The sequence below is a fragment of the Erythrolamprus reginae genome, chromosome 2 (assembly GCF_031021105.1).
Source record: "Erythrolamprus reginae isolate rEryReg1 chromosome 2, rEryReg1.hap1, whole genome shotgun sequence".
Lineage (NCBI taxonomy): Eukaryota > Metazoa > Chordata > Lepidosauria > Squamata > Dipsadidae > Erythrolamprus > Erythrolamprus reginae.
In genome coordinates, this window is record NC_091951.1 from 174,578,659 (window position 1) to 174,605,379 (window position 26,721).

The following is a 26,721-nucleotide window of genomic DNA, read 5'->3' on the forward strand; positions in this document are numbered from 1 at the left end:
CCCAGCTGGGACTCAGGAGGCAGCAAATATATGGGGGCCAGTCAGAGGTGGTATTTGCCAGTTCACCGAACTATTCAAAATTTCTGCTACCAATTTTGCCAGAAACAATCAGAACCTGATGAATACCACCACCTCTGTAGACAGCCAGACTTGCTAAAGCACAAGTGAAGGAACCTTTTGCCCAAACTTAAGAGTAAGATTCTCCTAAGTGTCCTTTTTGCAATAATTCTTCATGGAAGTGGATATTGTGAAGATGGCTTCCTTTTTTTGTCTTGAAGTGACATGAAACAGACCAGTGACACTTTATTCTATTGTATGGCATCTTATACATGAAGATGTTAAAGAAGCAACTGGGGGCAACTGATTTTTCTTTCTATATCTGCACCTAATCTGATCTAAAATACTAAAAGGCAAATGCAAATGTTAGCCATTCCAGTTCATATTTATAATTAAATGTTAGAATTTACCTTTCATTAGTGATACCACATAATTTTTGGCCATTAACTTCTAAAATCAGATCTCCAATGCATAATTGATCTTGAAAAGAAAAACATGATAGTTAATTACACAAATCAACTACATCAAGAAAATAAAGAGTTTATTTAGAAAACTTTACACATACAAACTCAAATAAGCCAACACCAGGATTACTTCTGATATACTTTCAGCAATATGACACAGCTACAAGATTGGTATTTAGCTACTTTCTTGCTGACTGTTGAATGACTACATTTATTTTATTTATATCTTTATATAGGACTTCATAGTAATGATTTAAGGCAATCTTTCATGTATCTTTTATGTCATTTTAAATGTTTTACTTATTTTACTGTTTTATATGATGCCTTTCTAATATAAAAGAACACTGCAGTTGGGGGCAATTTAACTATCATATGAACCTTACTATCTGATATATTTATTGTAATACCTTGATCCCATGTTATTGCCCTGAATTAGTGAACTAAATATTAATAACTGCTTTTCTATGACTTAAGTTATTTATTCCCCACTGATAAATATTTATGGCAATCCAACATGTTTTGGAGCCCCAAAAGATGGCAGGGGGAGGCTACTCATTCTATGTTTCTTGTTCTTTGTTCATATCATGGGAATTAAAACAGGGACAGAGAAGATGGGCATAGAGAAGTTTTTCCCCTCTATTTGGTCAATACGGCTGATAGAAAAACTTAATTTCACGCCAACGCACTCCAGGGCTACCTGGAGCTAAAAGCAACTTCTTCTAATCTGCTGGCTGGTTATCTTTTTTTCACAACATGATAATCCATCCATCAACATAGTTTATTGTGTGCATGGCCCAGGAAAAAGTTGCAAACCTGATTAAATCAGGTATGTAGTGTGTCTAAAATTATCACACTTGAATATAATGGATGAAATCCAAGGCTTTCTCTCCCGCCCTCGAAAATGATAAAATTATTTTCAGGAGTAGAACTATAGATGTGGTGACCCCAGCCTTTCCTGTGTAATCTGCTCTAAAAGGTGGGGATATCTAGAACAGAACGAAGGAGGAGAAGGAAAGAGATGATGGCCTGGGTGTGGATCTTTTAATTAAAAAAAATCAATATATGGATTATTACAGGTTTTTTTAAAAATAAAAAAACAGCATTGCCACCAGTGAAGATCACAAAGAATTATTTACTATCTGTAGCAGCAGTCCTCTCGGCTAATATCTCCTTTATGAAAATTCCATGCTCTTCTTTAGATTGTTCTTGACAGCCTCCAATAATTTTAATGCCTGTTGAGCAATTAAAACAAGCAAGCTGTAAGTAGGTTGTTTTCTTACTTTCCCCGCTGTGATAAACATATCATGGTAATTGCTAAATAACTGCATACATTATAAATCCTGTCTACATCGGAGTGGACCACCTGTCTAAAACAGTATGGCAATCCAACTTTATTAGAGTAAATTTAATATGTAATCTGGTTACCTAATCCATTTTGGCAGTCTGAAAATGAAACATGGTGTATAGTTCGATGAGTTCCATGTGGGTCTACAAAGGTCCTTTGAAACAGAAGAGAAGGTTAATTTCAGAGTGGTTGCAACTTATAAAAAAATCATTTTTAAAAAAATTAAATATGGATCCTATTACTGTATATTGGTGCCATGGTAAAAAACAAACAAACAGATAACTTTAGAAATAGTTATGATTAAGTGATTGACCTCATTTGTTTCCTTCCACAATTTAGGTGATGTTTCATTTTTATTTAGACAGTGTGTGCTAACATAAAACACTGTTTATAAAATTAGGTTCAATTCCTACAGTGCTTTTTTCATTCTTTTGAGAACTTCCTGATGCTGAGTTCAGGAAAACAATTTATACAGTTTGATTTGATTTTATGTAGGTGAACTCTTACTCCAGATGACTCTGGACAGTTCACAATATCGATCACTGTTGGTGAAACTTTTCAGCACCGAGTGCCAAAATGGGAGTGCATGAGCATGTGTGCCAGTAGTGGGTTTTAAATCCCATTACTACCAGTTTGCTCATGTACGCTGCTTTTCTGGTTACCGGAGCTCCCGTGGGCATGGAGACCAGCTGGCCGGATCCAGGAAGAGCAACAGGCAATGGCTTGTGTGCCCAGATAGATGGTTCTGCGTGTCACCTCTGGCACATGTGCCATAAGTTCACCACCACAGATATAGATAGTTCTCACTTAAGAATCACAATTGGAACTGGCAACTTGATTGTTAAGCAAAACATCAGATGGCCAGACTAGACATGTAATGTTACCCCCGCCAGGGTCATAAAGTGAATCACTTGTGGTCATTAAGTAGGAAACCATGTGACTGTGACATGCAATTTTACTGCCAGCTTCTCTATTGACTCTGCCTCTCAGAAGCCAGCTGTAAAATGCACGAATGGCGACTATATGACCATTGGCTTGCTGCAAATATCATAAGTGCTTGCTGGTTGCAAACTGTCTTGAGTCTTGATCATGTGATTACAAGGATGCATTTGTATGTGTAAAACTTATTTTTTCAGCACCATTATAACTTCAAAGAATTGCCAAACAGGGCAGTCATTAACCCATATATTGTACAATAAAAGCCATATATTGTACAATAAAAGAATACAGTACAATGCAGTTTGAAACAAGCAACAGGATAAAAAAAAATAGATCATCATCATATTACCCTGGACTTTTCCCCACATTCTTTGTGCTCATTTGCTTAGGGCAGTGTTTCCCAACCTTGGCAACTTGAAGATATTTGGACTTCAACTCCCAGAATTCCCTAGCCAGCAAATGCTGGCTGGGGGATTCTGGGAGTTGAAGTCCAGATATCTTCAAGTTGCCAAGGCTGGGAAACACTGCCTTAGGGTACTGTCATCTTGGCAGCACTCTTCTAGTGACAAAAAGCAGGTAAATAGGCAGCCTGTTGTACCATGAATGTAAAAGGACATTCTTGTGTACTTCTGATCTATGCTGTCAAGCTACCTGTCATCACGCTGATCTGTAAAAATGCTATGTAGTGCACAGGTGTCACTTCTGTCTTTTCTATAACCTCCCAGATTTAAGATGAAAGATAGGAAGAAGTAAATCATCTTGGACTGTTACCACAGATTTTTGTAAAAATAGGAAATCAGGATGAAGAGTGAAAGTGAAAAAGTGGAGAAAGAATACAAATACATGGTACAGTTATGACCTATTTATTGCCTAGCATCATTTTATTTGCTGTATGTAAAAGCCTCCCATAAATAAACTAGAAGGTGGTTCTAAAGGGTTCCTGCTAAATAATATTAATAATAATAGCAATAATTTAATACAGGATTGTTCTAAATAGGTTCATATTCCAAATGGAATAAATTGCTTTTCAGAAGTGGGAATTTTAGCATTTAGCCTATTCTGTCGGAAATGTTTACAGTTGTAAAGTGATAATGTATGATGAATTTAGTTACTAAATAGCAAATAAGCTGCAGCTTGCATTACTGAGTGTTGTGATTACATTTGAATCAATTATGATTTGCCCCTTTCCCCTGCAGATAATTTTTGTTAGCTTAAGATAAACAAATTGTTTCTGGAATGATTCACTGTTAATCTCTCTCTCTCTCTCTCTCTCTGTGTATATATAATTAAAAATTGATTGTCAATCAATTTTGCTTCCTAAGTGGACAGTTTGATTTCACAGAAGTTTGATTTACTTGGAGTTATATTGTGTTCTTTGAATGTTCCCTTTATCTTTTTGAGCAGTATGTCTCAGGATATCTCAGTGCTGCTGGGGAGAGGCAGATATGGCGGGAGCCACGGAGCTAGCCGTTCCAGGGGAAGGAGGGATCGTTGCTTAATAACGATCCCTTGTTCCGGCTCCGTGAGCTCAACCCAGAATACTGGTGATGAGTGTAAGTCTGGCCCTGGGCTCAGGTTGCTGCTACTCAATGCCAGGTCGGTGGTAAATAAAGCTCTCCTCATCCGGGATCTGATCCTGGATGAAGAGGCCGACCTGGCATGTGTAACTGAAACCTGGCTGGGCCCAGAGGGAGGAGTTCCTCTCTCTGAAATTTGCCCAGCTGGGTTTCAGATATGGCACCAACCTCGACCCTGGGGAAGGGGGGGAGGAGTGGCTATTATAGCCAGGGAGAGCCTTTGCCTGCGTAGACTCGTTGCTCCGGAGATTGCGGGTTGCGAGTCCCTCCTGGTGAAGTTGGACTTAGGGGTTCAGGTGGGCTTGTTTCTCACGTACCTGCCTCCCAGCTGCATGGCACAAGCCCTGCCTGTGCTGCTCGAGGAGGTAGCCGGGCTGGCGGTGGGGTTCCCTAGACTTATTGTCTTGGGGGACCTCAACCTGCCGTCACTGGGCGAATCCTCTGGACTGGCACAGGAGTTCATGGCCACCATGGCAGCCATGGACCTGACCCAAGTAGGGTCCGACTCATGAGGGGGGGCACTCACCCGACATGGCATTCCTCTCTGAGCAACTGAGTAATGCTCTGAGACTAAGGGGCTTAGAAGTGTTGCCTTTGTCATGGTCAGACCATTTTCTACTGCGGCTCGACTTCCTGGCTCCAATCCTCCCCCGCAGGGAGGCGGAACCAATTAAGATGTTCTGCCCCAGACGCCTGATGGATCCAGATGGTTTTCAGAAGGCGCTTGGGGTTCTTCCAGATACACTCGTCCACAGTTCGGCAGAGTCTCTGGCTGAGGCCTGGAACAAGGCTGCAGCGGAGGCCCTTGACCGAATTGCGCCGCTGCGACCTCTCCGTGGCGCTAGACCCCGTAGAGCTCCATGGTTCAACGAGGAGCTCCGGGAGTTGAAGCGCCAGAAGAGACGTCTAGAGAAGCGATGGAGGAAGAGTAAGTCCGAATTCGATCGAACACTTGTAAGAGCACATGTTAAGACTTACAAAGTGGCGCTCAAGGCGGCAAGATGTGCATATCATGCCGCCTTGATTGCATCAGCGGAATCCAGCCCGGCCGCTCTGTTTAGGGTAACCCGCTCCCTTCTTAATCAGGGGGGAGTTGGGGAGCCCTTACAGAATAGTGCCGAGGACTTTAACACGTTTTTCGCTGATAAAATCACTCGGATCTGGGCGGACCTCGACTCCAATTGTAAAACAGAGTCGACTGACAACGAGTCAGTCGAGGTGACTGGGGCTAAAAGTCTTTGTCCATCTGTCTGGGAGGAGTTTGACTTGGTGACACCTGATGAAGTGGACAAGGCCATTGGAGCTGTGAGTTCCGCCACCTGTTCACTGGATCCGTGTCCCTCTTGGTTGGTTTCGGCCAGTCGAGAGGTGACACGGAGCTGGGCCCAGGAGATTGTCAACGCCTCCTTGGGGAGGGGGTCCTTTCCGGCCCTTTATAAGGAGGCACTTGTGAGCCCCCTCCTCAAGAAGCCTTCCCTGGACCCAGCTGTGCTCAATAACTACCGTCCAGTCTCCAACCTTCCCTTTATGGGGAAGGTTGTTGAGAAGGTGGTGGCACTCCAACTCCAGCGGTCCTTGGAAGAAGCCGATTATCTAGGTCCTCAGCAGTCTGGATTCAGGCCCGGCTACAGCACGGAAACTGCTTTGGTCGCGTTGATGGATGATCTCTGGCGGGCCCGGGACAGGGGCTTGTCCTCTGTCCTGGTGCTTCTTGACCTCTCAGCGGCTTTCGATACCATCGACCATGGTATCCTTCTGCGCCGGCTGGAGGGGTTGGGAGTGAGGGGCACTGTCCTTCAGTGGTTCTCCTCCTACCTCTCCAGTCGGTCGCAGTCGGTGTTAGTGGGGGGTCAGAGGTCGACCTCTAGGTTTCTCCCTTGTGGGGTGCCTCAGGGGTCGGTCCTCTCCCCCCTGCTAATTAACATCTACATGAAACCGCTGGGTGAGATCATCCAAGGGCATGGGGTGAGGTATCATCAATATGCCGATGATACCCAGTTATACATCTCCACCCCATGTCCAGTCAGCGAAGCAGTGGAAGTGATGTGCCGGTGCCTGGAGGCTGTTGGGGCCTGGATGGGTGTCAACAAACTCAAACTCAATCCAGACAAGACGGAGTGGCTGTGGGTCTTGCCTCCCAAGGACAATTCCATCTGTCCGTCCATTACCCTGGGGGGAGAAACATTGACCCCCTCAGAGAGGGTTCGCAACTTGGGCGTCCTCCTCGATCCACAGCTCACATTAGAGAAACATCTTTCAGCTGTGGCGAGGGGGGCGTTCGCCCAGGTTCGCCTGGTGCATCAGTTGCGACCCTATTTGGACCGGGAGTCACTGCTCACAGTCACTCATGCCCTCATCACCTTGAGGTTCGACTACTGTAACGCTCTCTACATGGGGCTACCTTTGAAAAGTGTTCGGAAACTTCAGATCGTGCAGAATGCAGCTGCGAGAGCAATCATGGGCTTTCCTAAATATGCCCATGTCACACCAACACTCCGCAGTCTGCATTGGTTGCCGATCAGTTTCCGGTCACAATTCAAAGTGTTGGTTATGACCTTTAAAGCCCTTCATGGCATCGGACCAGAATATCTCCGAGACCGCCTTCTGCCGCACGAATCCCAGCGGCCAGTTAGGTCCCACAGAGTGGGTCTTCTCCGGGTCCCGTCAACAAAACAATGCCACTTGGCGGGACCCAGGAGAAGAGCCTTCTCTGTGGCGGCTCCGGCCCTCTGGAACCAACTCCCCCCAGAGATTAGAACTGCCCCTACCCTCCTTGCCTTTCGTAAGCTACTCAAAACCCACCTCTGCCGCCAGGCATGGGGGAATTAAGACTTCTTCTCCCCCTAGGCTGATACAACTGTATGTATGGTATGTTTGTACGTATGCTGATTTTATACATTAAGGGGTTTTAAGTTAGTTTTTAGTATTGGATTTTTACTGTATATTGTTCACGTATATTGTTCATGACTGTTGTTAGTCGCCCCGAGTTTTCGGAGAGGGGCGGCATATACAGTGATCCCCCGGTTATTGCGTTCCCGACCATTGCGAACAGGGTAATTTGCGATTTTTCAACCCGGAAGTCAAAACACCATCTGCGCATGCGTGCCTTTTTTTTTTTATGGGCACGCATGCGTAGATGGTGCCCGGCAGATCAGCTGCTGGGCGGCTTCCCTGGGTCTTCCCCCTCTTGCTGGCATCAGCGAGGAGTTTCCCCACCGCCCACGCAAACTCCTCACTGCCGCTCGCCCGCCCTTCGCCCGCCCACGCCGTTCGCTCCCCCTCTTGCTGGCGGGAGGGCGAGAAGCCCTCCCCAGCACCCGCTCGCCCGCCCTTCGCCGCTCGCCCGCCCTTCGCCCTGGAGAAATTCCAGCCCCCACCTGGTCCCGCCCGATCCTCCTCCCTGAGGCAGCTCGCCCTCCCATGGCCGCTTCCTCCACCCTCCATCGCAAGCCCTCGCCACCGCAGCCAACGCGCGCTGCGATCTTCAAGCCCGGCTCCTTTCGGCCCAGCATCCCGGGCCAAGCGGCTGCCTTCCGTGACTGAGCCTGGCTCGCCCGGAAGATCGTAGCGTGCGTTGGCTGCAGCGGCGGCGACGTTGCTGCCGGCTTGGCTTCCCTCGCCAGCGCAGCCAACGTGCGCTACGATCTTCCGGGCGAGCCAGGCTCAGTGACGGAAGGCAGCCGCTTGGCCCGGGATGCTGGGCCGAGAGGAGCCGGGCTTGATCCGCTGAGCCTGGCCGGCTTGGCTTCCCTCACCGGCGTAGGCAACACGCGCTGCCATCTTCCGGGCCAGCCAGGCTCAGCGGATCAAGCCCGGCTCCTCTCGGCCCAGCATCCCGGGCCAAGCGGCTGCCTTCCGTCACTGAGCCTGGCTCGCCCGGAAGATCGTAGCGCGCGTTGGCTGCAGCGGCGAGGGAAGCCAAGCCGGCAGCAATGTCGCCGCCGCTGCAGCCAACGCGCGCTACGATCTTCCGGGCGAGCCAGGCTCAGTGACGGAAGGCAGCCGCTTGGCCCGGGATGCTGGGCCGAGAGGAGCCGGGCTTGATCCGCTGAGCCTGGCTGGCCCGGAAGATGGCAGCGCGTGTTGCCTGCGCCAGGGCGAACTTCTGCGCTTGGCTTGAGGGCTCAGTTGGGAAGGTGCGCGGGTGTTTTAAAACGTCGGCGCCGACATGGGGGGCTCGCTAGTACCCCCCCGAACCCCCAACCCGGGTTAGGGGGGTGCTAGTGAGCCCCCCATGTCGGCGCCGACGTTTTAAAACACCCGCGCCGCTTTCCAATGAGTCCCGAAGACAAACGCGGAAGTTTGACGTTTGTCTTCGGGACTCATTGGAAAGCGGCGCGGGTGTTTTAAAACGTCCCCGCTGACATGGGGGGCTCGTTAGCACCCCCCCGAACCCCCAACCCGGGTTAGGGGGGTGCTAGCGAGCCCCCCATGTCGGCGGCGACGTTTTAAAACACCCGCGCCGCCCCAAATCTTCGGCTCCTCGCTAGCGCTGCGGAAGTAAAAACACCATCTGCACATGCGCAGATGGTGTTTTTACTTCTGCAGCGCTACTTCGCGAAAACCCGCTCATTGCGGGGGGTCCTGGAACGGAACCCTCGCAACAAGCGGGGGATCACTGTAAATCCAATAAATTGAATTGAATTGAATGTGTATGTGTGTGTATTTATACACACACACACACACACACACACACACACGTATGTATATATGTAAATTTTTGCTGAAATATATATTTAAGGTTCTTAAAGATAAAATAAAAGTAAGCAGTAAAGCCATTGAAATAAAATGCCTCCTATCTATCATCTTTCTGTCTTGTTACAGAATAAGCTGCAATAATATTTACATTTTGCAGAGGTGAAAATACCTCTATTTATATAAGATTTTAGACAATGGCTGGGAATAGCTATCTAAAATCTAACCATGTAGCATATCTTTATAGATCTTATTCTCTGGTTTTCATTCATCCTCTGAGGAAAGACAACTGTTGCAAATGAAATAAATCAATCCTAAAAAGCACTGAAAGGTTTCATATTCAGCAGAAGTATAAATGCTTGCTTCCATCATACTTTAAATTACTAAAACATCCGTTTATCTCTCCCTCCAGTTAATCTTCTCACATGAGATAATTCACATGTGACAGCAAAAATTAGGTCTCTCGTCGCAATTCTATAAGTAAGAACTGCATTTTTTTAAAGTACAGTATAGCGATTGGTACTTGCATTTTCTCTGGATTTTAATATATTATTTTTATCTTTCACTCCACTAAAAGCTTTATAATAAACTATAGTTTATTTGGTTTGGGTTAGGATTCATTATTTATAAACCTTTTGGCATAAAACTTCAATTACCTTTATCTGTTTAAAACAATATGTCTATCAGATTGTGTCAGCACATGTATGAAATAGAACTCCTTACTCACCAATTTTTAAGCATCTAAAACTTCCCAGTACCTATCCATCATGTGTATATAGTGGCACAGGAGAAGACAGCAGGATAAATTCAGAATGACATCACAAGGCGATTATTTTCTGATAGGTTTCTATAGACAAATTACCAACTAATTCCTTACATTCTGAATGACAATGCTAGGCATTAATGAAAGTCACACAGAATGCTTATTCCCTTATGTCTTCCTTCCAGGTATATCTGGTTTTCTTTAACTTCAATTTTTCTGAAAATTGAAACATTGGGCTAGATACTTAATGGGCTGAATTGATTCCGAGTCAAAATTCTTGCTGAGTACATTCAAAACTGTTCCTCAAAGACTGCAACCACACCAGATTTTAATTTTTAGCTGTCAATGGTTAAAAGTTTTGGTGTAATGGTTAATGTACCAAACTAGAAACTAGGAGATTGTGAGTTCAAATCCTGTTTTAGGCATGAAGTCAGCTGGGCAATAGTCCAAGCACTCTTTCCCAGGTCTAGGAAGTAATTAAGGGCAAATCATTTCTGAAATCTTGCCAACAATATTGCTGGGACATGTCCATGAAATACTGATTCGAAGATGTGTGCATGCACAAAGATTAAAACAATGAATTTTATAACTTCATATTTATCACCAAGAATGTTTAGATTAATCTACTTTAGCATACCTATTTCTTCTTCCCAATTTTTCAAGCTAAGATTTTAGATTTGATTCTTGATACATTGTCTAGGTTTCTAATCTACCTTTCCTATTTATCTACCATTTTTTTCAAAGCTCTGCAATAAGGATAAGATAATGCTGAGAAAGTGGTTAGCATTCTGATACTGGCAAAGTGTAAAATTCTAATTCATTTTGCAAGTAAAATATCAACTTTACTGACAGAAGGATGCAGCAATATTTCAGAATAGTCATAGCCATACAAGATACTCTGTGGCGGTTCCACAGATACAAGATAATAATAAGTGAAATGACAGACGTGTATTTTATTTTGGAATCCTTGGTGTTCTCTGAGCTTGGTTGTTTGATTGCAGACATTTCATCACCAATGTAGGTGTGGGTTTTGCTCCCTGTTTATTTGCAGTAGCTTGTCCTGCCAGCGTTGATTGGAACGAAGTTTTCTCCTTGTTAATTCCTTGAGTAAGGTATTGTTTTCTGCTTGTTTCTCTGGTGTTAATTGTCGTTTATGTGGCTGTTGGCTGTTGGAGAGGATGTGTGCTTTTTGTTGCCTTCTTAGTTTTTTGTTGTCTCTTTTGAATGTGTAAATATGCTTTATTTCTATTTGTCTAAGGTTGGATTTGTCTGAATGTTAGCTTTCCAGAAATCTAGCATTTTTGGATTTGGCTTTCTTTCTTTCTTTCTTTCTTTCTTTCTTTCTTTCTTTCTTTCTTTCTTTCTTTCTTTCTTTCTTGATTTGTATGCCGCCCCTCTCCGAAGACTAGGGGCAGCTAACAACAGTATAAAAAGACAATGTAAACAAATCTAATATTAAAAATAATCTAAAAAAACCCAATTTAAGGAACCACTTGGTCTAAGATGCTCAGTTTCTCTGTGTCTTCTTACATCTGGTTGATGTTCATGTATATGCTCTACTAGTCTTTTGCCTATCTGTCCTACATAGTGATTGGTACAGCCACCATGTATGCAGATGGTTACAGCAGGTCATTCCTATGTTTCTTCCTGATTGTTATGCTACTGGGGGTTCCTGCCGTTTCTGTCTGACTGTTTCCTAGGCAGCATCTCTTAGCTAAACATTTCATTATCTCCTCTGAATAATAATTCCTGCATAGCTACTCTTGTGGAAGATTGGGTTGTTATTTTGGTAATGGAGCACTTGGTTACTGTGGGCTGTTTTTCAACAGGGTTGTGTTTCTAATTTTCCACTATTCTTCTACCAGGATGGATATTACAGTGATCCCTCGATCATCGCGAGGGTTCCGTTCCAGGACCCCTCGCGATGATCGATTTGTCGCGAAGTAGCGGTGCGGAAGTAAAAACACCATCTGCGCATGCGCAGATGGTGTTTTTATTTCCACAGCAGCAGCGAGGAGCCGAAGATTGGGTTTCCCCGCCGCCTCGCTGCTGCTGCTTGTCCGCGCGCGTGCCGCCCGCCCCCCGCGCTGTTGCTGGGGCCGCTTCTCAGCTGAGAAGCGGCCCTGGGGTTTCCTCCGCGCGCGCGCGTGCTGCCCGCCCCCCGCGCTGTTGCTGGGGCCGCTTCTCAGCTGAGAAGCGGCCCTGGGGTTTCCTCCGCGCGCGCGCGTGCTGCCCGCCCCCCGCGCTGTTGCTGGGGCCGCTTCTCAGCTGAGAAGCGGCCCTGGGGTTTCCTCCGCGCGCGCGCGCGTGCTGCCCGCCCCCCGCGCTGTTGCTGGGGCCGCTTCTCAGCTGAGAAGCGGCCCTGGGGTTTCCTCCGCGCGCGCGGCGTGCTGCCCACCCCCCGCGCTGTTGCTGGGGCCGCTTCTCAGCTGAGAAGCGGCCCTGGGGTTTCCCCGCGCGTGTGCCGCCCACCCGCCCACGCCGTTGCTCGCGCCTTACCGGGGCAAGAGGGGGAAGACCCAGGGAAGCCTCTGCCCGGCGGGGAAACTCCACCATCTACGCATGCGTGGAAGGGCACGCATGCGCAGATGGTGGAGTTTACTTCCGGGTTGAAAACTCGCGATATAGCATTTAGCGAACATCGAGATCGCGAAACTCGAGGGATCACTGTATGTTGTTTTCTTCTTCCCTTGCAAATTTTATCCCTTTGAAGCTTCACAGAGGACCAAGGACTCCACAGTTCAGCTCTGAACTACATATATTCTCTTTTATTGGTATTTCACTTTATTTACTGTCAATGATCATAAAAGATAGATCACTCTGGAAACTTATTAATTGAGCATGTAAGAACATAGCAATGTACGCATGAATGTGTAACTCATATGAAAGCACATTTCTTTTGTTATATTCTGCATTAACTAGATGTATCATGCTAACATTTATATACATATATTAGGAACTGTTCTGATAATATAAATCAGAAATATTGAATTTATTATAGGTATAAAGATGTGTAAACATTATATATGACTTACATATCAGGGTGATTTGAATCTGGGGATGCCATCTCTGTCGACATATGTCATTAATAATGGAATATTCCAACAGGTTCAGAACTGAAACTGACCATTTGCTGTAAAGCAGAAGAGAACACCATTAGGTATTACAGTGGTACCTCTACTTAAGAACTTAATTCGTTCCGTGACCAGGTTCTTAAGTAGAAAAGTTTGTAAGTAGAAGCAATTTTTCCCATAGGAATCAATGTAAAAGCAAATAATGTGTGTAAACCCATTAGGAAAAAAAATAAAAGTTTGGAATTTGGGTGGGGGGAGGAGGAAGAAGAGGAGGAGGACAGTCGCTGCCGAAGGAAGGTGAGGTGAGGTGAATCAAAAAAATCTAAAACTTTAAGGCTTAAAAAAAAAAAGAGGGACTCTGAGGCGGCAAGGAGGAGCACATGCCTCCCATATACCCGGCGTGAGGCTGCCACTCATACACTGTGCCAGAGAGAGAAACCCAGGCAGGCGAGAGGGGGGAACCTCCCGCTCCTTTGACCGAAAGGCTGCTGCTGCAACCTGCTTCCTCTTCCTTCCTATGCTGAAGGGCTCCCCTCTCCTCTTGCTCACTCTCTTTGTAGCAGGCGCTTTTCCATCTCTGTGATGACTCTGCAGTTTGGCTAAAGCAGAATTGAGCCGGCCAGGGCATAGCACCACCTTTTGCCTTTCCGTGCCCAGATACTCCAGTAGGCAACCTCGCGCTGGGTGTATGTGAAGCAGCACGAGGGAGTCACCACAGCAAAGTGGTTTATTCCCTCTCCAAGCGCCCAGAGAAACGAGAATGCTTCATTCGCTCTGGACTGCCAAAGCCTCCTTAAGGGCCACTAAAAGGCTCCTCTGGCAGCCCCGAAAAGCCTGAGAGGGCAGGGATTAAAGGGGGAATGGCAGGAAACTGGCCAGGCCTTCGTGCTGCTCTCAAATTTCCTGGGAAATTTTTCCGGGCTTGGGTTCTTAAGCAGAAAATGGTTCTTAAGAAGAGGCAAAAAAATCTTGAACATCCAGTTCTTATCTAGAAACATTCTTAAGTAGAGGCGTTCTTAGGTATAGGTACCACTGTAAATGCATAATTACTATGGATTGCCTTCAAACTAATGCAAACGTACATTCTTTGAGTTTGTTTGATACAGCTGATATTAAATTTACTGCACATTAAAAATAAAATATCCCACATCTTTAGCAGCTTGAGACTGAGAACGCTAGCAATCTTGGCTACCAAGACCAAGATATAGGGCCAGAAATGGAGAGTGGTATCCAAGTGACGGTCCCTTTAATAAAGGAATGGCTTATTCTGCACTTCTGGACATATCTCTCCTGACCAATCGTTGCAGAAATAACTTTACTTTTTTTGTTTCCATGGAAACTGCCCTTAAATAGGGGTACCAATCACAACCACTCTCCAATAACTGAGTCACTCCCACATCCATTCTTTCCTGGGAAAGGCAGCAAACTGGCCAGCTAGTATGCTGACCTCCTTTTTATTAACTACCACATTTTTTCTATGATTGCAGTCCAGGATCAATGTATATATGTATCTTGAACAGATGGCAGATGGATGCAATTGTTTGTGCTTCTTAGTGTCAATGTAATACAGTCCCTACCAAACTAGACTACAGACAGCAACTAACAGAAGAGCCAGTTTGACCTAGTGGCTAAGGCACAAGGCTAGAAACCAAGAGATTGTGAGTTCTAGTCCAACCTTAGGCATGAAAAGTTGGCTGGGTCACTTTGGGTTAATCACTCTCTCAGCCCAATCCATCTCATGGGTTGTGAGGAAAATAAGAGGAGGAAGGAGTATTAGCCATGTTCACAGCCTTATTTATAAAAAATAAAAAGTGGGATATAAATCAATAAAAAGAACTGCTGTGTGCCAGTTAATACAGGCAATCCTTGACTTACAGCAGTTCATTTAGTGACTGTTCAAAGTTACAGTGGACTGAAAAAAGTGACTGATGACAATTTTTCACACTTACGACCGTTGCAGCATTCCAATGGTGACACAATGAACACTCATATGCTTGGCAACTAGTTTGTATTTGTGATTGCTGCAGTGTGCGGAAGTAATTATTCCCTTTTTTGTGACCTTCTGAGAAGCAAAGTCAATGGGAAATCCAGATTCACGTAACTTGTTACTAACTTAACAAGTGATTCACTTAACAAACATGGCAAGAAAAGTTGTAAAATGGGGCAAGCTCATTTAACAAATGTTTCACTTAGCAAGATAAGCTCAACTGTGGTTATAACTCGAGTACTATTTGTACTATGTACTTACTTTGGCAATATAATGGGAAAGTAAAATTAATCTTGGAATTTTTTTTTAAAAATTGTCTTTCAGAAATCCAAAGCAGCAACTCCATCTGCTGCCCATTTTATCCTCAAAACAATCTTGTGAATAGGTCAGCTGAATTTTTTTTGCCTAGTTTCAGGTCACACAGGAAGCTTTCTGGTGACTGAGTGTCCAGCTCCCTCATCTTACTCATGTCGTTTGGTGCAATGGTCACCAAAGGGTGGTCCGTGGACCGCTGGTCGTCCACGAGAACATTTGGCTGGTCTACAGCAAAATTATTTGTATTTTTTAATATTGCATTAAATCAGGGAACCTCAAACTACAGCTCCTGAACCGTATATGTGTAATGAACATTTGTGTTGCTGCAGAGAGTCTCCGCCCTCAGGGTCTTTTTGTGCAGGTTGGGGGGGGACAGAAATTCCAACTTGGGGCCTGCTTCAGCCTTTTAGTGGGGAGCTTTGGGCAAAGGCTGGAGGAAAGTGATACTGGTTGTGAAGAGCTGAAGAATCTTGTTCCAGTGGGACAGCATCATGGCCTGGAACTGGCACCATCTCAGCCCGCTGAGCTCTAGGCACCACTACCTGGCCTTGTAATCCTGCAGGTCTTCCCTCTGCTTGGAAAGCCTATTTTTGTAGTCCTCAGTGAGGTCCTTCTGTTGAGCCTCTTTCTTGGTCAGATTCAATTTGAACTGAGCCTGCTGTTTTGCCAACTCTTTCTCCTGGTGGCTGCTTAAGTCCAGCAACTGCTTCCTGTTGGGACCCTAAACAGCCCGGGCAGGCAAGCAAAGAGTGGCTGGGAGGGGAGGGGGGAGTAGAAGACAGAAAGGTACCCTTCAAGTGAGTAACATTGAGTTGGCCACGCCCACCCAGCCAGTCATTAGCCCCCCCCCCCCTGGGTGCCGAAAGAGCATGTACGCATGCTATCGCACATGCGTGAGTACCCACACCCATAACTTAATGCCTGGGGAGGGTGAAAACAGCTTCCCTTACACCCCCCCCCCCACACACACACCGAAGGCCCTCGGGAAGTGTGAAAGAGCCTGTTTCCCAAGTTCTGGTAGGCTCGTGTTTCACCTTACACAGGCTCCAAAGGTTTCCCTGGAGCCAGCAGAGGGAAAAAACACCCTCCCCCATCCCCCTGGAGGCTCTCCGGAAGTCAAAAACGCCCTCCCAGAGCCTCTGCGTGAGCCAAAAATCAGCTGACTGGCACATACATGAACGTTGGAGCTGAGTTAGGGCAACAGCTCATGTGCCAGCAGATATGGCTCCACATGCCACCTGCAGCACCCATGCCATAGGTTCGCCATCACTGCATTAGGCTGATCATATTAGTGGTCCATGGGATTTAAAATTATGAATGCAGAGGTCCCTGAGGTCAGAAAGGGTGATGACCCCTGCTTTGGTGCAAATATCAAAGGACTATCTCATTTGATTCCTAATGAAGTTTGAACCTTTCAAACCAGTTTAACCCTTAGACTGCATTATTTAAAGCCCAGAGCTTTCCTATGATTTCCAGGGGTGAGTCTGGATAACAAATCTGCAGTGCACCCTCACCTTTTCGAAGCTTAGCCTGGGGCATCTAAAATTTGCAGGAAGCAAGGTTGCAAGTTTGTCTGTGTTCAAATAAAACCAAATTCTATATTAGAATAGAATAGAATTCTTTATTGGCCAAATGTGATTGGACACACAAGGAATTTGTCTTGGTGCATATGCATATTAAAACACAGATAACAAAAAAAGCACATTAAATCAGTTTTAAACTAAATTACGTTTACCTATTTATCAGGTCTATTTATCAGAGGGGATTCCTAAAACCAGATTGCGTACTCAGATAAACCCAGATCCTACAGAAAGAAATAAACGCCCAGGTGACAAAAACACACCACAAATACATTTTAAACTAAATTATCTTTACCTATGTAATATCTGCAATGAATAACGTAATGCATAGAAAAACTTAAAGGACTTCATTAATTTTTAAATAAAAAACCCTTAAAAATCCAACAAGGACTGAAAAAAACACAAATCTGGATTGAAAAACCCAGATCTGAATTTACAAATCCAGCGCCGGCAAACTTGGCGGGAAGTTTAGCCTCCGCTCCTGACTGAGAGGCGGAGTAAAAGAGACGGCAGGTAACGAAAACGCGAACTTACCCCCTAACGGCCGCCGTAGTCAGAACGTTCTTACCCCTAGCGCTGGAAGTTTTGCCAGCATCAAAAGCGACGCCGCCGCCGGGTTCGATCTTGGGTTACTTCTCGCGATATTTGCTTAATCGCGCTCGGTCTGCGAAAGCCAGCCAAAGGAAAAAGGAGTGCTCACGTGACAGGAAGAAGCATGCTTTCGGGCGCAAAGGGATGCCTGCTGGTGGCCCGAACGGTGAGAGGTTGGGGCTGCAAACCGGTTAGGTTTTGTCACCGTGGCAACAGCCAGGAATTCCGCGGGGACCAGCGGGAGAAGATCGCCGAGGCTGTCGCTGCTTTCCGCCGGCAGCAAGAGCAGCAATGGAAGCAACGCAACAAGACGGTGCTCACCTACCTGGCGGCCGGGGTGGTGGGCATGGCAGGCTTATCCTACGCAGCCGTGCCGCTCTATCGCCTCTACTGCCAGGTGAGGGGCGGTGGGGTGGGTGGGGGAGTAGGAGGCGGGCTTGCAGTCCACCTGAAGCCCAGGGTGCGTTTTTCTTTTGCTCCTTCTTCCCCCTTAGGGTTAACTGTGTTTTATGTAATAGTAGTTTGTGATTAGTAGTAGATGAAACATAAAATAAGTATAGGTTTAATCAAATGAGAGTATATGGGGAATGGTAATTATGTTATATTGTATGCATGCATGTATGTATGTATGTAAAATACGTATTGGTAGTATACAAGGATAGAACAATGTTTATATACATGATATTGGTACTAATAATAGAGAAACAGTTGGATAGGGACGATAGGCATGCTGGTGCACGCCCCTTACTCTGACCTCTAAGGAATCGGGTGAGATCAACAGTGGACAGTCTAAGGGTAAAGTTTTGGGGGTTTGATGATGATACTACAGTCAGGTAGTGAGTTTTATGCATTAACTACTGGGTTGCTAAAGTCATTTTTCCTGCAGTTGAGATTGATATAAGTTTGGTTTGTTTGATAAAAATGCAAATTGAGGTTTGATACATACCGTGTTTCCCCGATAGTAAGACCCCCCCGATTGTAAGACATATGGGGGGTTTCAGGGGGGTTGGCTAATATAAGCCATACCCCGAAAGTAAGACATATGTCTTACTTTCGGGGAAACACGGTACTAAAAGCAAGCGAGGGAGGCGTCGGAGCAGTTCGCGGTGGGGATAAGGACTCCTCAGCCGGCAGAGGAAGCGCGGCGGCGGCAGCAGGCTCCAGAGGGAGCTCGGGCGGTGGCGAGAAGACGGGATTCCGGGTGCCGAGCGCCACCTGCCCGCCGTTCATGCCAAGGACAGGCAGCCCCAGTTCCAGCACCTCGGCCTGCTCGCCCAGCCTCTTGCCCGGCGGGAAGAGCAAAGGCGGCGGCGGGAGTAGTGGAGGCGAGGCGGAGAAGAAAGAAGCGGCGGATAGCTGGCAAGGCGCCGACTAGAGGGCTGGACCCCGCCGCTTTGCCGCCGCCGCCTTTGCCTCTTGCCCGGCGGGAAAGGCGACGAAAGGGGCTATCGGGTCCCTTCCAATTGCCCAGCCGGCGTCGCCTTAGTCAGCAGCGGAAAAGCAAAGGAAGCAGCAGGAGAAGCGAAGTTCTTGAATGGTGGCGGCGGCCCTTGATCGCAGCCGATGAGGTTTGGCTTTCTTCGCTTCTCCTGCTGCTTCCTTTGCTTTTCCGCTGCTGACTAAGGCGACGCCGGCCGGGCAATTGGAAGGGACCCGATAGCCCTTTTCGTCGCCTTTCCCGCCGGGCAAGAGGCAAAGGCGGCGGCGGGAGCGGCGGGGTCCAGCCCTCTAGCCGGCGCCTCGCCAGCTATCCGCGGCTTCTTTCTTCTCCGCCTTGCCTCCACTACTCCCGCCGCCGCCTTTGCTCTCCCTGCCGGGAAAGGCGACGAAAAGGGCTATCGGGTACCTTCCAATTGCCCGGCCGGCATCGCCTTAGTCAGCAGCAGAAAAGCAAAGGAAGCAGCAGGAGAAGCAAAGAAAGCCGAACCTCATCGGCTGCGATCAAGGGCCGCCGCCGCCACCATTCAAGAACTTCTGCGAAAGACGCAGGAGCGGCGGCGACGGCGGAATGCTGCTTGAACCGCCCCCGCCTTCTGCTTAAAACCCTCGGTTCGTGCCTTTCCTGCCCGCCTCCACTCACCCGCGCTTCTGCCACTTCTAGATTTTATTTATTACATATTTTAAAATAAGAAATTAAAAAATTGCCCGGGACAATATAAGACATACCCCCAAAGTAAGACACAGTGGGGCTTTTGGGGGTAAAAAGATAGTAAGACACTGCCTTACTATCGGGGAAACACGGTACTTAGTTCTATCAAAGGGAAATAGAGCCTTATGAATTTGAATAACTATTACTTCCCTCTATTTTCTGAAAGACTTTTATTTGAAATGATATTTAAAACCATTCTGATTTTCGTTGTTATGGGAAGTATTCTTATTCTTTACAATCTTATCTAAATTTATTGCTCCCAGTTACTTTTCTCTTAAGAAAGTTATCATATTTGTGTTTGTGCACTAGAAAACAAATGTATGACCTTCAGGTCTTTTCCATCAACTCACCAGTAGATGAAGTATGATGGGTCGACATTACCATTGACTTAAACGTTGAGTAGCGACCTGGATTTCGGATGGTCCGATTTTGCTTTCATAATGAGCTCCTTAAATTGTATTTACTTCCAGCCAACAAAGGGGTTACATTTGCAAATCTCAGGTTTATAGTAGGCACTGACTTGTATTGATCCATTCTTCCAGTCTCACTCTTTACAGTAGGTATAACAATAGCACTTAGACTTATATACTGCTTCACAGTGCTTTACAGCCCTCTCTAATTGGTTTACACAGTCAGCATATGGCCCCCAACTTTCTCCATCCTTTTACCCACCTTGGAAGGCTGAGTCAGTATTGAGCCTGGTAAGATTTGAATTGATGAACTACAGTCAGCAGAAGCAGCTTGCAGTACTGCACTCTAACCACTGTGCAATCAAGGCTCATAAGAACCAGAGTCTTTGGAGAGGGGTGGCATACAAATATAATAATAATAATAATAATAATAATAATAATAATAATAATAATAATAATAAATAAATAAATAAATAAGGTATGCTGAATGCATGAAATAAACATTGAGTCAATATGTATTTGACTCAAATACATATTGACTCAATATTTATTTCATGCATTCAGGCCAAACATGCCCTTCTCTGTTGTGATCTACCCCTTCTCTAAATTCAATTCTTACAGTGGTTTTTGTCACTTTAAATAGGTGGTTTGGATATATTCATTAGCTTTGAAATAATTGCATGGTCTTGCTATTCTAAGGCTTTGTGGTTAATATTCTAATCTAAAGCAGGGGTAAACATCCACACATTCTTCTCCATCTTGCCTTTTATATCTCAAGCTCCCCTGCCTTTTCTAAAATACAGTGTTCCCTCGATTTTTGCGGGTTCGAACTTCGTAAAAAGTCTATACCACGTTTTTTAAAAAATATTAACTAAAAAATACTTCACAGGTTTTTTCCCTATACCACGGTTTTTCCTGCCCGATGACGTCATATGTCATTGCCAAACTTTCGTCTGCCTTTAATAAATATTTTTTAAATAAACTTTAATAAATAAACATGGTGAGTAATAATCTAAATGGTTGTTATGGAATGGTAAATTGTAATTTAGGGGTTTAAAGTGTTTAAGGGAAGGCTTGTGATACTGTTCATAGCCAAAAATAGTGTATTTACTTCCGCACCTCTACTTCGCGGAAATTCGACTTTCGCGGGCGGTCTCGGAACGCATATCCCACGGAAATCGAGGGAACACTGTACTGTGTTATTTTCTCTCACTCCAGCTATTGTCCTTTTTAAAAGAAAACCTTAAGCAAAACATAATTGTTTGAAAAACTACTGCTGTGATTTCAAAAATTGGGCAATTGTTTTGCATCTTTTTCCCATTTATTGCCTTGAATCCGCCTCGAGTCTGCGGAGAGGGGCGGCATACAAATCTAATAAATTATTATTATTATTATTATTATTATTATTGACTCATTTTTATGTCCTTATATTTATTTGGTAGGAATTATTGTGATGAATATGATGGTTTTGGTTGGTTTTACATGGATAATTTACTTTAATTTTTGTTTTTACAGTCTGTAAGATGCCAACTAGATTACTATGTGTTTCTAGAAGTATAATAAATATACATTGAAGGGGTCAGCTCATTATTATTATTCTAATGCTTTTCATTCCCTATTTCTTGCTTAGTTGCTTAGCTATTCCAGTTATGTTATTGGTGTCAAAAATGCCTTGGGCCAAACCTCTAATTATCTCAGCACTTTCCATTTTTACTTTCTTTTAACCATCCCCAATGTTCTTGGCTTTTGCCACTCTCTATACCTCCTAATTCTGTACTTTGTGTTTTGACAATTTTAGTTTCTCTTGATTCATTCATTCACACTTTTCATGTTCACGATTGTTTATGTCCTTATAAAGAGAAGACGTCTTTCAGTATAGTAAAGTCTCAGTTTAACAACTTCAATTTAGTAGTCTTCAAATAATAAACTGCATCCAGATTTCACCTCAATTTAACATCTATTGTACTGAAAATAATCTATGTCAGCCATTAATTTATATAATTTATTTGAGGTACCTTTATTATACTTTTGATGAGAGTTATATGTCAATGAACTTAAATGGCAAATTCAGATTGAGTGGACATTTGAATGTAACAAAGGTTTTATTGGTCTTTATGGTTTCAATCTGATTACATCATCACATTGAGCTCTCTATATGAAAAGTCAATATTCTTCGACTAGTAGACAACTATTTTATGACTTCCGGAACAAAGAGATTCTCATTATCTAGCACCACCACTTTTCTAAATGGTCAAGCCTTGCCCATATGCTTGTCTTGATATAGATGGTTTGTTTTTTTTGTTCCAGTTTTTATGTTTGAATGTATTGTCTAAACAATGGTTCTCCACCTTTCTAATGCCGCGGCCCCTTATACAGATCCTCCTGTTGTGGTGACCCCCAAGTCTAGCGCCAATTCTCCGAACAGAGCTTTAAGCTGATTTGCAGGAAGGTCAGAGGGACATCCCCACTTTAAATGCCTGATTGGTTGGATTGTAAAAATATGTTCCAAGGCGCCAGAATAGAAGCTTTAGTTCCTAACACCATGGGAAATTTGTCTTTTCCCGTGGTCTTAGGCGACCCCTGTGAAATGGTCATTCAACCCCCAAAGGGGTCCTGACCCCCAGTTTGAGAACTACTGGTCTAAAATAATTTATCCCTTCCACTTTTAACTGTTCAGCAACAACTTAGGCAGTGTTCCCTTTCTTTCCAATTTTACTAAACCAACTTCTCCATTATATGAAAGTGCTGGAAGTCTTGTACGGGCATTTTCCAGATCTATGACGGTGGGAGAACTGTGATTGCTATATATGATCTCTAGCAACAGATGCAGTGCACAAATGAATTTCTTTAGTGTACTTAATGTCTTTCTTGTGAAGTCCCCATTAGTATTTAGTTGGTCTCCTTGAAGAATACGATACTGATAAACCTTTTAATCAAGCATGACATTTTTGGGGAGGACTCACAACTGCTGCTTAGTTTATTGCTGTGGAGTACTTCAGATTCAGAAACTTATTTTGAAGCATTAACGGGTACATACATTGCTCCTCTCTCCAACTACTTAAACCAAACTCATATTTTCCCAGGATCTTGCTACAACTACAGAAGACAACTGCATGATCCTGAGAAAAGATACAACTGCTTTAAGAAGCTGAAGAGAAATATTCCATGAGTATCCTTGCAAACATTGAGGCATCTTTTTGCCTCTGAATTTAAAGCACTGCACAGCTCTAGTAAGTGTTGCTAATTTTAAGTAAACAATCTCTAATAGAAAAAAACCCTCACTCTGTTGTTATTGTTATGAAAACAATTTGTTGTCAAGCAGATTGTTTTTAATTTTATCTTCTTTTCAGGCTACTGGGCTTGGTGGGTCAGCTTTAGATGGTCATAGTACAGAACAGATTGAGACTATGGAGCCTGTAAAGGATCGCATCATTCAAATCACATTTAATTCAGATGTACATTCAAGTCTTGAGTGGAACTTCAAACCTCAGCAAACTGAAGTTTATGTAAGTAATTCATAATTACTTCAGCTTCAACCGCAATAACACAAGAGCACGCAACAGATTCAAACTTAATACGAACCGCTCCAAACTTGACTGTAAAAAATATGATTTCAACAATCGAGTTATCGAAGCGTGGAACTCATTACCGGACTCAATTGTGTCAACCCCTAACCCCCAACATTTCTCCCTTAGACTCTCCACGATTGACCTCTCCAGGTTCCTAAGAGGCCAGTAAGGGGCGTACATAAGTGCACTGGTGTGCCTTTCGTCCCCTGTCCAATTGTCTTTCCTTTCTTTCAACTATCATATATATTCTCTTCCTTTCATATATCCTCTCCTCTAAGTTCACTTTTACCCTTATATATATTACCACGTGTCTATTTTTCTTCCTATGTATTTGTGTATTAGACAAATGAATAAATAAAATAAATAAATAAATTAAAATCTGCTAGGTGAATTTATCATGAATTTTTATAAGCATTTTTACAACAAAATGACATGCTGCTCTTATAAAAATAATTAAGAATGTGAGTAGTTGTAGCCAACTGATAATTTTCAGTTAAGAGGTTCCTTTTCAATTAGGTAAATGGAATACAATCAAACAAATTTTAATTTAGTAATTACTATTAGCAAAATTAGTTTTATAATTAAGTTTATTCTACTAGGTTAAATCTTAGTACCACTGCTTGTTTGCTAAGTTCACAACTGCATTTTAACCAGTAAATCTAGTCTTGGACTGTCACTGGTATTAGAGTGAACCAAATTCTGGTTAGTTTCCTTAATCTGAAATGGCTTTTTATAAATATTTTGAAATATAATGCCAACAGAGATAGTCCACCTCAAATTATAGAGCCTTTAATGCTGTGTTTTTCAACCTCAACAGATTTAAAGATGTGCGGACACCAACTCTCAGAATTCTGGGAGAATTCTTGAGAAAAATTGCTCTAATGTAACTTGGTTACATTAATGTGACTAATGTAACTTTGTTTGAAAACCCATTTTGTAAGAAATAAAAATATGGAGAGAAGCTGGAAACATAACAGTTGCAATTTTTAAAAATAGGTGGTTCCAGGAGAAACTGCACTGGCCTTTTATAAAGCAAAAAATCCCACTGATAGACCAATAATTGGAATATCTACCTACAATGTACTACCACCTGAGGCCGCACAATATTTCAATAAGATACAGGTAAGTGCTGCTCAGTTTAGTTAAGTTCCCCAAATATATATAACTAAAATTAGAGTCTGTTTTGATAATTCATATTTGCAGCAAGTCATAGAATTAGATTTATGATATACTCTCAATACGTTTTGCTCTTGTCCTCTTGAATTCTGTATAACTTCATTTTTTCACCTTAAGGATTATTCTTTTACTTTTCCATAGCCTAATAAACATGAGATTTCCAATAATTCAAAATGTTGAGTTTTCCCTGAAATATGAATAAAACCAGTATGTTCCCAGTATGTCTTAGTTTTTGATTTCAATATTTCTTTAAATGCTTTATATTGAGGCAGATTTTAAAGTATTTATAAAATAATTACTTGACAAAGTGAGTTTGAAAATGGATTTGTTTTTAATAGATTTTTTAAAAAAGTGTTGAATTAGAGGTTAAAACAAAACATAAAAATTAGTTGACTATTCAATTTTGGAAAATAAAACTTTTTTTCCTTTCAGTGCTTTTGTTTTGAAGAACAAAGACTCAATCCTCATGAGGAAGTGGACATGCCAGTATTTTTCTTCATTGATCCTGAATTTGTAGAAGACCCAAGGATGGAGAAAATTAATTTGATTACTCTTTCTTACACTTTTTTTGAAGCCAAAATAGGATATACACCACCACTTCCGGGTTATAGTTGAAAGTACAATATATAGACTCTACATCAAAGTTCTCTCTTCAGTACTCTATTGATAATCCACTGACTGTGTAAAAATAACTACTTTTGCCCAGAAAAATGGTTCTGAATATTTCAGGCATTATGTTTGATTTCCTGAATATGCACTGATGTATCTTCTCTTTGGAGATGTGATTAATCTTCATTTTAAAATCAAATTAAGAATATAAAAAAATGATATATAAAAATAGCTTATTTTGTTCATTTCTCTTTTAATTTGCAGGAAGATCTATCCAATCGCTAATTTATAACTCATTTTAAAGTTTTTTTATTCAACACATAAAATGTTATTTAATAGATTAATGTGTCGAAGGGGAAAATAGTACATAGTTTATTTTTGAAGATTTGATGTCTGCCTAATAAAGAAATCCGTAAAGTAATAAATACTAGATTTTATTTTATTTGCCTACCTTAAATAAGAAGCAGCACAAATCTGGTAAGTTTTGTAAGCTGTTCTAAACAAGTGTGCAGAACATATCATTCAGTCACTGTGTTAAAACTCAGTTATTCAGTGAAGCAGCTTTTTATGCTAATAAAAATTCTCATTTTTCATGAGTTACCCACAAGCCAAAATAAACAATTAATAACAGCAACTTTTTAAATGCTGCTTTTATGCATCTCATCGTATCCTCACTTAAACTTTCCTTGAGTTCTTCAGGGTAATACAATTATATTTTGATTCTTTTCTTTCTATTTTCATTCTTACCTTGGTAACACCTAACCAGGTCAAATAAAGATACCTGTATGTTTTTTGCATAGCATGTTATCTGTATAACATGCTAAGCTTGATTCGGTTACCCTTTTCCGTGGCTTAGCATGTTGCACAAATCCAGTGTCTTTTCTGTAAACTCAGAAATTGGATTAAAATTCAGTAACCATGTTAAATTTGTTGCACCAATTTTTCAGTGTGGAAGATAGTGCTCTGATTTTCTCCTAGATTTGTGTTTGGAGGTGGGTGGTTTGAGAAAATTATTCCATTAACATGGGCCTCCCACCTAAATCTTACTAGATCCCTGCCTTGAACCACTTGACAAACTGCTTTTCCAAAAGAAGAAATCAATATCATTGTTAGAGTATAGTACTATGTATTGAAAACAGTGTCAAACAATATATTACAAATGTAAAGCAATTTGTTCACCACAAATTCTACTGTGTGGTGGAAATCAGTGGGAAAAAAGAGGGGCAGAAGATCCCCCCCCCTCATATAAAATCTTTATAGATTTAACAATCTATAAACCTCATTTGCCCAGAAAATAAAAATTGTTAATTTTTTATTTCCCCCTGCTCTTCCCTATGCATTTCCCTAATATTTATGGAAACAATATAGTACAAAGAAAATCTGGTAGAGTGGATCTGACGCATCACAAAACACTACTTAAG

At 43.1% G+C, this 26,721-nt stretch overlaps 2 protein-coding genes across 2 annotated transcripts in view; one reads left to right on the plus strand and one right to left on the minus strand.

Annotated features, from left to right (window-relative positions):
• The window catches only part of STXBP4 (syntaxin binding protein 4), a 111,859-nt gene extending 94,402 nt beyond the window's left edge, over nt 1-17,457 (minus strand). The window contains exons 1-5 of the mRNA XM_070740485.1: nt 17,331-17,457; nt 12,876-12,973; nt 1,947-2,020; nt 1,658-1,753; nt 468-537 (exon numbers count right to left, since the gene is read on the minus strand). Coding sequence (XP_070596586.1) covers nt 468-537; nt 1,658-1,753; nt 1,947-2,020; nt 12,876-12,919 — 284 coding nt within the window. The 5' untranslated portion in view covers nt 12,920-12,973; nt 17,331-17,457. The remainder of the gene's footprint in view (nt 1-467; nt 538-1,657; nt 1,754-1,946; nt 2,021-12,875; nt 12,974-17,330) is intronic.
• On the plus strand, nt 17,423-25,725 carry COX11 (cytochrome c oxidase copper chaperone COX11). The gene is made up of 4 exons (XM_070740487.1): nt 17,423-17,784; nt 23,297-23,452; nt 24,512-24,637; nt 25,124-25,725. The coding sequence occupies exons 1-4, from the start codon at nt 17,512-17,514 to the stop codon at nt 25,304-25,306; spliced, it is 738 nt and encodes a 245-aa protein (XP_070596588.1). The 5' UTR covers nt 17,423-17,511; the 3' UTR covers nt 25,307-25,725.
• Nucleotides 25,726-26,721: the final 996 nt, after the last annotated feature.

Excerpts from the sequence above, each read along its gene's own strand:
- COX11 (XM_070740487.1), top strand. The coding sequence starts at position 17,512 with ATGCTTTCGGGCGCAAAGGGATGCCTGCTGGTGGCCCGAACGGTGAGA. Across the intron at positions 17,785-23,296 it reads TCTATCGCCTCTACTGCCAG|GCTACTGGGCTTGGTGGGTC; the intron begins GTGAGGGGCGGT and ends TCTTCTTTTCAG. Across the intron at positions 23,453-24,511 it reads CTCAGCAAACTGAAGTTTAT|GTGGTTCCAGGAGAAACTGC; the intron begins GTAAGTAATTCA and ends TTTTAAAAATAG.